Source organism: Prunus avium, chromosome 6, assembly GCF_965620075.1.
Source record: "Prunus avium chromosome 6, drPruAviu1.hap1.1, whole genome shotgun sequence".
NCBI classification, from domain to species: Eukaryota; Viridiplantae; Streptophyta; class Magnoliopsida; order Rosales; family Rosaceae; genus Prunus; species Prunus avium.
Window position 1 is genome coordinate 33,409,448 of NC_142289.1, and position 9,596 is coordinate 33,419,043.

The following is a 9,596-nucleotide window of genomic DNA, read 5'->3' on the forward strand; positions in this document are numbered from 1 at the left end:
ATCCTTTGGTGGCGGGGATAGAAAAAAAAAAGAAGATGGTGACTGATGAAATCAAATATGTCAAACGACCTTTTAAATGGAGATTGCAGACGAACTAAGGTTGACGATGGGGAAGAAATATGGCTGGTAGGAAGACAATGAATTGAAAGGATCCGAATTGAACTCTGTTTCCCTTATTTATTTTAATTATTGCAGATAAAAATAGTTGAAATGATTGTTTCAGTAAAATAACGAGTATGATTAGGGTTTAAAACTACTTAGTTATTTGTGTCTTATTTTTAGGTCCTTAGGTGAGCGGGATAACGATACCAATATTCTATAAAGTATATTTTTACCAACGAATTCCACAACATAGAAATCAAAGTATATCAACAAAAGCAATTTTATAAAATCATATATATATGTAAGTTTTGAATCTTCCTTTAGGGAAAATAACAATTTTGATTAAAATTTCATCCTAATGCCCCGCTGTGGTATTTGACTGATATTTAATCAATTCTGGCTTAAAATAATTGAAATCACAAGAACGAAATTGATATCAACATCAAACTGATTACAAAAATATTCAATTAAACTCATTGTAAACTTATCACAACCCATTAAACTCCTTTCATTTTACTCATTGTAGTACTGATGATCTTGAAGGCTTCTGTGTCTTCTTCACCGCCTTCCTCGTCACGAAAGAACGAACCAGGTTGGAACATGATGCATTCTTGCTTTGTCTCCACTCTTGACGTATCGTCGTCACAGGCAGAGGCATTAGGATTAGGGTTCCAATTCCATGGCGTCAAGAAGGAGTCATCAAACTCCAAGAAGGACGTGAGTCGCTTGTAGTCAATGGTTGATTCATGATCATCATCAAGTGCCTGATCATCATCTGACTCCAAGAAGGATGTCAGGAACTTGAAGTCAATGGTTGGTTCAAGATCATCATCAAGTTCTTGATCAGCTTCCACCAACGTATTTGCTGCTGCTTCTTCCATTGGATATCTGATGGTGCACTGCAAGTCACTGTGGTCGTTCGCTTGGAGAAAAAACTTAATGAAAAAGTTTCTATTTCTTGTTTCTCTTAGAGCTCTGGTGCACTTGGTGTTTAAGTTTCTACCTTATTTTATAGAGATGTGGGGTAATTCCTAGTTAAAAAAGGTATAGGATTTCTAGGGAGTTCAATCCATATTGGGAGAGGCATTTTTATTACAAATATTCATTCTAAATAAAAATGGAAACCCAATTCTTATATTCTCTAACAACTTGTGTGCGTGCAAAGTACGTGTACTAGTTTTATTTGTTAAGTTTCTAATCCATTTTTACAATTTACAAAAATGTATAAATTAAAAAAATACCATTTTTTTTCCTTGTATAACAACTTCTCATTCCTTGTTCAATATTAATTTCAACGAGCCAAACTGTGTTTCTTGGTCTACAAGTTAAAGTCATTTTTTATTGAACTAGACAACGTTGGTAAAACTATTTTCCTTTATAGTGAAAATAGATACATGAAAATTTCTTTTTCTACAATAAAAGAAATTCTTACATGGTTTGGATTTATGAGTTACGAGTGAACCATGCTGCTGTTTGTTAGATCTTGCAACGTGTCGAAGCATGAGTGGTTACTTGGCTCCACCTAAGCACCACGGTTCTCACCCGATAAAAGCGAAAAGACGAAAATACACCTCTGTCAAGACAGTCTTCATAATACACGGCTGAGATTCGTCATAAATAACACGGCTGGACGGCTGTGATTAAAGTAATCGCGGCTTTTCTCGTATGCGGTTACACCCAATTAATAATTTTCCTCCCCCGAGAAAAGATCGAGTGCTCCTCAGACACGGTCTACCCAAACTTCCCCTCTCTCTCTCAACACACAGAAAAATTACAATCTTCAATTTCGTCGCCGGAGTTGCTTCGCCGGGAAATTGATCGGTCAGCAATCGACGATCGACCTTCTGACTACCTGTAACGGTACGGATACTTGTACCAAAATCTCATTTTTCATTTATAGGTTATCGCATTTACTATCTCATGCCTTTCTGGGATAATTCGATCTGATTTTTCCGGTGAAGAAGAAATTTGGGATTCTTGTATGGATTTTGTTGAAGTTCTTGCGTTTAATTGACGTATAAAAAAATTCTTGCGTTTCTCAATTTTGTATTTTTAGACTTGTCTGTACATTGAACATCTCTATTTGTATGTGTGTATGTGCAGATGGAATTCATCACAGTCCCTTCGTACTGACACTCGTAAAGAAAGAATCTTTGAGGCCTCGACCGAAGAGTGAAAGTGAAATCAATTTACTGTGAAGTAGAAGCAGCAAAATGGTATGTTATAGAAGCTACCGTGTTCTCTTTTTCTTTTCTTTGGCTCTTGAAGTTTTTATTTATTTAGTTTTTTTGGGATATCCAATATGTGGTTAAATTTTCAGTTATATGGGGTTATTCTTTTAGTACTGTAAAAATTCTGAAATTATTGGATAGTCCAACTTGAAGAATAAAGCTTATGTTGAGTTGTTGAATTTTCTCGTGATTTGATTTTAAACAAGACCGTGGAAAAGTTTTCTTTTAATTTTTGAATTGTCTTGAACCTTAGACATCTGTACATGTTTAAATATATTATGGATAAGGTTTTCAAGGATTTTCTGAGTGTTTGTTACTGGCAGTCTTTCCAGAACAAGGGATTTTGGATGCCAAAGGGTGCTGGACATGTTAATGATGGAGATGCAACTTACGGCAACCCTTCAAGAATTGAGCCAAAGCGGCCTCATCAATGGTTTGTAGATGCTGCTGAACCAGAGCTGTTCCCGAACAAGAAGCAAGCAGTACATATTCCAAACAGCAAATTGGGCTCGGGAATGTCAAATGAAAGTGTCTCTTCTTGGGAGAATGCTTCTAACTTCCAGTCGGTTCCACACCAATTCATTGACCGGTTATTTGGATCTGATCCAGCAAGCTCTGTCAACTTTGCTGAGAGGAACGTATCTCCTGTCGGATCAGATAATTGGAATATAAGAAAGGGTATCGATGACCAGTTTGGAGAAGATTCGCCTGTTAGTTTGTCAGTATCTCATGCCATGGAAGATCCTGAAACATGTCTTAACTATGCTGGAATTAGAAAAGTTAAAATCAATCAGGTCAGGGACAGTGACAATGGTATGCATGCTTCACGGGAACATGGTTCTAATAGGGGAAGTAACAGTAACCTGTCCACAAGTCAGGCATTTGATAGGGTAAATGAAACTGCTTTTTTATCAGTGGGGCAGGCCTATGATAAGGAGCATGGCAGTGTCACACTAATAGGACATCCGTACAACCACGGGGATGCCCATGTCAGACCAATAGATACCAACTATGGCAAGGGAGATGCAAATGCAATATCAGTGGGTGACAATTGCAGTAAAGGGAATGCTAATATGATATCTTTTGGTGGGTTTCCTGACGAACAAGATATTATCCCCGTAGGCAGGCCTGTTGGCAACTATGATCAATTGTACCATCCGGATTCAGTTCAAACATTGGAAACTTCATGCGAGAAGGACTTGGATGTATCAAATGCCAGTGCGGTTGATAATACTGCTTCTGTAGGTAAACCAAGACCGGAATCAGTTTCTAAGAATAAACCTGAGATCAAACTGTCAAGGAAACCAGCTCCAAACAGCTTCCCCTCAAATGTTAGAAGCTTGATTTCAACTGGCATGCTTGATGGGGTTCCTGTAAAATATGTTTCCTTGGCACGTGAGGTAAGGTCCAGCTTCTTGTCCATTTTATTCAATTAGGATTTCTGTTTAATGACTTAGGGTTATATCCCTCCATGTAACAAGGAGCTTCGCGGAATTATAAAAGGTGTTGGCTATCTATGTGGGTGTCAATCATGTAATTATGCTAAGGTAGGTCTCCTATCAATAAACTCCCAATCGTTTCTCTTCTCCCTTACATGTTATCTTGGCACCTAATGCGGAAATAATTTGTTTTGTGGAAGGTTCTAAATGCATATGAGTTTGAGCGCCATGCTGGTTGCAAAACAAAGCATCCAAACAATCACATATACTTTGAGAACGGGAAGACCATCTATCAGATAGTGCAAGAATTAAGGAGCACCCCTGAGAGCTTGTTATTTGATACACTTCAAACTGTATTTGGTGCTCCGATCAATCAGAAATCTTTTCACAGCTGGAAAGGTAATAAAATTCGAATTATTGTTTTCTTCTTTCCCTGGCTTTAAAACATTTTCAAGCTTTAAATTGTCAGTCAAGTGAGCCTCTCTTTTCTTTTTACTTATTTAAATGTTTGTTCCTCAGAATCATTTCAAGCAGCAACTCGTGAACTTCAACGTATTTATGGAAAGGAGGAACTGAACTTGTAGGAGCATATGTATAGGCTTTGCTCAGATTATAAGATTGGATAATGTTTTTATGCGCCGGGAATATTCACTTTGGTAAATTATGTATTTTCTATGGAAAATTGATGGAGGAATTGACACTTTTTTTGTTTATATTGGGTACAGTAGTTTATGTAAATGTGAGTCTGCTTCAATTCCCCTTGTCTTTTTGCTGGCATAAGGGAGACTAATAAACAAACGGTGTAAGTTGGCGCTATGCTTGTCCTTTATGGTGACTAGGCTTTGTTAGCTTCAAGAAAATTCTCTCTGGCATTGGCTCCTTGACAAAAATCCTTCTCATCTGATTTTGTAGTTTAAGCTTTCTTGAACAGCTTAGTTATGTGTTGATCCATAATTTCACAAGGGTCAATTTAGTGAGCCCTCTTTACTCATTTAACCCATTACATTCAAACCTTACACCTTTGAAGGTTTAAGAAACACCTCCCTTTCCCTCACCCTCTCCCTCCACCCTCAGCGTTGGTTGTACTATTGACCCTGGTGATATCTAAGCCTACCGCAGTGGTCATGGTCATTTTGCCCTGGAGTTGGAAACCCAGATTAGGGGAAGCAATTTCAGTGAACACTGGGAATAATTGAAATCTAATGGCTTTAGCGAAGCTCTTGCAGAAGCAGCCTCTGTTTGAGGCAGAATCTCTATATTCCAAATTTCTAATCTAATGCTGAAGATTACGATCAGGGTGCAAAATGTTATAGAGAAATAGTAAGAGCTTGCATGGTCATGAAGTGAAAAAGGGAGCGCCGATTTCCCCAAATCATGACTGGTCTTCCTCCACCATCATAATATCAGAAGCATCATTTCCTCCCCAAATTTTGGATATCGAATTATTATTAGTAGCCTTACAAATTGTACAAATTCGGCTGCAAGGATTAATATTTCCACATACGAAGATCCAAATCTCAGATAATAAGCATCCATCTATCTTTAACACAAGCACTGTAAACAAAAATGTGTCTGCCACAGGTTACACGTCAATTCTTTACCACAAGAAAAATCTGAAACAATAAGAAAAATCTGAAACAATAAGAAACTACCTTTCACACACTAAGTTTCAAAAGAATGAGACGAAAGAAAAAGGAAAAAAGAAAGAGAAGATTACAAGCACCATCATATTGTATTGTCATACAATTAGTTTTTTGTCTTTTCAAACATTGTGTAAGCCTCCAATGCCCCCCCTTGATCACAATGTAATCAACTTAAGAACCACAGCAAGCTGATCTTTGTGCAGCTTGACCAGCCCCAGCTCCCTGATCTGGTTGGTTGATCTTGATCGTGGTAGGCTACAGCGACATTATCAAAACAAAGTCAGTCAAAACCTTAAGCAAGTGAACTTCAAATTAAAAATTGTAATTTATATCCTTCTAATACAAAATAAGGAAAGCCGTAACAAAAAATAAAAGAAAATGAGGAAAGCAATTAAAATACCTCAGCCCTAGTGTCAGTGTCTGCAAGCCGTTGCTTTATGTCTCTTGCTATTGAAAAGAAAACTTGCTCCACATTTAGATTCGTCTTTGCACTCTGCATTAGACAATATCTTTCAATACATATGAACACTTGTTAACTATTTTCTACAATTCATAGGCGTTACTTACAGTTTCAAAGAACTTGATGCCATATTCGTCAGCAAGTGCTTGGCCCTTGGATGTAGGCACAGCCTAAAAAGAGGGTGGTGATAAGATCAGGAATGGCACAAAGATTTGTTTCCAGAACTAAATAAAATCCAAGAAAAAATAATTTGACCCCAAAAAGAATAGCCCCATTTACTCTAAAAGAAATCTATATGGTAAGCTGAGCTGTGATATCAACAAGCATCCAACATGCAAGATAAAACAAACTTGTCCGATAATAACTGAAAGCATTCTGAAGAAGAATTGGTGTCTTTTAATGATAAATTTCAAGCGCAAGCTCACCCGTTTGCTTTCGTCCATGTCAGCCTTGTTCCCTACGAGTATTTTGTTAACGTTATCTGATGCATGCTGTTCAATGTTGCGAATCCAATTCCTTATGTCTGAAAACATTGACAAGCCAGGTAAATGCAAACAATAGTAAAATCAAGAAATTAAAGAGCAGAAAAGAATTGACGTTCAAGTAAAACCAAGAGAAGCAGAGAGGTAGATGATGATGGATAAGAAAACATCAGTAGAGCAAGGGTGAGAAATTTACTATTGAAAGATGATTCATCGGTAACATCATAGACCAGCAAAATGCCCATGGCTCCACGATAGTAAGCTGGAAGAGAAGGAATAGTGAATAGAGAAAACAAAATTTGGTTAAACATAATAATCTTTACTAATATCTGCAGCACCAGAAAGAATGGAACAGACACACAACAAACAAGCAGGGAATACAAAGATATACCACCTAACCTAATCATTTTACTGTTAGAGACCTACATCATATAGGACTCACTTATCAGTTATGAGGAACCTCTCAAAAATGTCCTGATACCCATTTTCCAAACATGTTCATCACAACTATTGCAAAGGTTTGCATAATAAGGTCATCCACTATGTATAGGCTTCTAGCTCTAGGTTAAAAGAAGATGGGGTACTACCAGGCCACTTCAATGTGCCTCGGCACCCTGCCACATGTAACGGACTAAGCCAGCAGCTAGTTAACAAATTATAGTTCCATTAACTAAATAAATTGCGAGATCTGGCCAGATGGGCTTGTGAACTCTAGGCTCCACCAGCAACAATTGAGGATTCATTACATCGGTCACCCAGTTTTTTTATTTAAAAAAAGTAAAATTATTCAATGCGAATACTGTAAAAGGTTCCCCATTGACTTTGCAGCAAATAATGAAAGGCCTTCTGCCCAATAGTGATCAGGAATAAAAGCTCTATATTTGACTATCCCTGCCTGTTTCATGCTTATTTTTGGACCACCTTGCCCAGCATGCCTGTTTCATGCTAAATGCCAAATAACCTACATCCATTTCTTTGTCAAAAACCTATAACCATTACAATGGCCATTTTAAAGTGGTGCATTACCTCTACTATTGGGCTTCCATATATCCCAAAGTGCCCTTTCTTAACAGCCTACTCATAATCCACCTTTTAAAAGATCCCTTGGTTTGCCCTGTTCTCCTCAAATCCACATTATTTGGTTTCAAACACCACTTTGTTCAAGAAGCCACAGTTGAACTATCTCTTTTTTGTCCATTTTTAGGGGAAAATGTAGAATTTAATAACCTTGTTCCTGAAAAGCTCCAAAAGGGTGAAATTAAAATTGTCTAAAATCTCCTGTGCGTCCATCTTCCATCACGTGAAGCGTGAGCTATAGATACGTTACCACCAATCTTTTGTAAAACAAAAAAGAAAGCACCTATAGAGATTATAAATTTTTACCAGTGGTGATTGTACGGAACCGCTCCTGACCAGCTGTATCCCAAATTTGGAGCTTAATTCGTTTTCCATCAAGCTCAATAGTCCTTATCTTGAAATCAATGCTTCACAAGGATAAAGGAGCTCATGAAGTTTAAGAAGCTTCTGAGAAGCAGAACTTATCAGATACAATTAACTCTAAAGTTCAGAGAATACACACCCAATGGTTGTGATGAAACTAGTTGTGAAGGAACCATCTGAGAAGCGCAAAAGAAGGCAACTCTTACCAACACCTGCAAAAATAAATTTCCATTTTCACGAAAGGCACTTATCAAATTTAGCATTGGTTATCTACCAAGTACATTATTGTAATACAGAAAATTGTAAAACCAATTGATGCAGTCATCATGCTAGCAACTGCGTCAAACAAGAACTATAGTCTTCAACTTATTGGCACATAATACTTAGTTGGTATTTGATAGTCTAAACATATTGCAGAAAGAGCTCCATATATGATAGATAAACAGGTTAATAGCCTCCACATTGTTTTCAGCAATCTATGACAAATAATTGAATCATCCAAGATAAGTTACTACACACATATGTGACCCAACTAGCAGTACATTAGAAGTTCGAACCTCACCATGAAGAATAATAAAATAATGAAAAAACAATAAACACAAATGGACGACTTATTTCGACCAAAATATCTGATTCAGAAGCTCAAACAGCTATTTCACAAATCAGACTAAGATTAACTTATATTCAAATGCTCCACACGCTTTGACTCCAGGAGCTCATAAATCAGGCAAAATCAATTTCAATCCTCAATCAAACCAGATCTAAAATCCTCAAAAAGAAAACCCCTTTTTTTCTATGTACTTTTTGATTGACCCCCTTAGTCAATAAATCTTAAAGCCTAAAGCCAGGCTCTTGTGATCTCAATGGCAAAATGTCACAACTTCTGAATACACCACACGCCATAGCATGCTAGAAATTCGTACAATACAAACACAAAAGCGATCTAAATAATGGAGGTCTGTTTGTTGGTCGAGAAAGTGAGAAGAACACAAAATGAAAGGAGAAAAGACGCACCGCTGTCGCCGATCAACAGAAGCTTTATGAGGTAATCGTAATCGGCTCTAGCCCTTGCCGGTGGAGCAGCCATTTCTGGGTTTTTATCTGATCAATGAACTCCAACAAGTATGTATAATCAAACCCAAATACTATTTCTCTCTGCATATAGAATCAAAGAGAAACGCATCAAAACCCAAAATATTCATCCAGATAATAAAAACGATAAGAGAAAAAGAAAAAATAGAGATTATGGGAAAATTAACAGCAGCAAATACCAGATCAACCAAAAAAGATTCAGAGAGAGAGAGGGAGAGAGAAAGAGGGGGACTTTGGCTGCCAAAATTAGAGGCAACCTTGAGCGGTTCACAGACCTAACAAAGCTCCTCCTCCGATTATGGTGGGTTGGCTAATAATGCGCACTCTCTTTACCTTTTTCACCCTTGCACACCATGCGCACGCTAGCAGCTCTCTCTCTCTCAATAATAATGTACAGAAGAAAAATTAGAAGCACAGGATTTATTTATTTAGAAATTAGTGAGACTGGAAGCCAATCAGCATTTGACAGGTTCAAAGCTGTTTCGCATGCCACGTGGCGTGAGTTTAGTGGCTGGTGTTGATGAAACGGGTATAACACTATTTTGCTATTACCGGCCAATCACAGTCTGCCATGTGGAATTGTTATCATGCATAACATACCATGATCAGTCGGAAATAGAAAAAATATTCCGCCAATCACAATGTGCAGATCTGTAGGTTCCCTTTAGTAAGGTAGTGGGTTGACTCAACTCCTCAGAGATGATATA

The 9,596-nt window shown here is 37.6% G+C and overlaps 2 protein-coding genes across 6 annotated transcripts; one reads left to right on the forward strand and one right to left on the reverse strand.

Moving 5' to 3' along the window:
- Positions 1–1,783: 1,783 nt before the first annotated feature.
- Positions 1,784–4,588, forward strand: LOC110762054 (DNA-binding protein). Of its 2 annotated transcripts, XM_021964647.2 has the most exons (6): positions 1,784–1,962; positions 2,206–2,318; positions 2,657–3,733; positions 3,815–3,880; positions 3,973–4,171; positions 4,292–4,588. In XM_021964647.2, exons 2-6 carry the CDS (start codon positions 2,316–2,318, stop codon positions 4,354–4,356), a joined length of 1,410 nt encoding a protein of 469 aa, XP_021820339.1. In that variant the 5' UTR covers positions 1,784–1,962; positions 2,206–2,315; the 3' UTR covers positions 4,357–4,588. The 2 variants fall into 2 exon arrangements, with proteins under 2 accessions (XP_021820339.1, XP_088110572.1); XM_088254446.1 differs by lacking the exons at positions 1,784–1,962; positions 2,206–2,318 and having other exon boundaries at positions 2,582–3,733.
- A 701-nt stretch (positions 4,589–5,289) lies between these two features.
- LOC110762083 (ras-related protein RABE1c) lies at positions 5,290–9,321 on the reverse strand. Of its 4 annotated transcripts, none has more exons than XM_021964688.2 (9): positions 9,165–9,321; positions 8,812–8,952; positions 7,937–8,009; positions 7,741–7,841; positions 6,554–6,619; positions 6,301–6,398; positions 5,983–6,045; positions 5,816–5,908; positions 5,290–5,670 (listed from the first exon to the last, which is right to left on the reverse strand). In XM_021964688.2, exons 2-9 carry the CDS (start codon positions 8,882–8,884, stop codon positions 5,587–5,589), a joined length of 651 nt encoding a protein of 216 aa, XP_021820380.1. In that variant the 5' UTR covers positions 8,885–8,952; positions 9,165–9,321; the 3' UTR covers positions 5,290–5,586. The 4 variants fall into 4 exon arrangements, with proteins under 4 accessions (XP_021820380.1, XP_021820381.1, XP_021820379.1 ...); XM_021964689.2 differs by having other exon boundaries at positions 9,147–9,288; XM_021964687.2 differs by having other exon boundaries at positions 9,069–9,274.
- Positions 9,322–9,596: the final 275 nt, after the last annotated feature.

Excerpts from the sequence above, each read along its gene's own strand:
- LOC110762054 (XM_088254446.1), top strand. The coding sequence starts at position 2,597 with ATGTTTAAATATATTATGGATAAGGTTTTCAAGGATTTTCTGAGTGTT. Across the intron at positions 3,734-3,814 it reads ATGTTTCCTTGGCACGTGAG|GAGCTTCGCGGAATTATAAA; the intron begins GTAAGGTCCAGC and ends CCATGTAACAAG. Across the intron at positions 4,172-4,291 it reads ATCTTTTCACAGCTGGAAAG|AATCATTTCAAGCAGCAACT; the intron begins GTAATAAAATTC and ends TTTGTTCCTCAG.
- LOC110762083 (XM_021964688.2), bottom strand. The coding sequence starts at position 8,884 with ATGGCTGCTCCACCGGCAAGGGCTAGAGCCGATTACGATTACCTCATA. Across the intron at positions 8,010-8,811 it reads TCTGTTGATCGGCGACAGCG|GTGTTGGTAAGAGTTGCCTT; the intron begins GTGCGTCTTTTC and ends TTATTTTTGCAG. Across the intron at positions 6,620-7,740 it reads GTTCCGTACAATCACCACTG|CTTACTATCGTGGAGCCATG; the intron begins GTAAAAATTTAT and ends CTTCTCTTCCAG.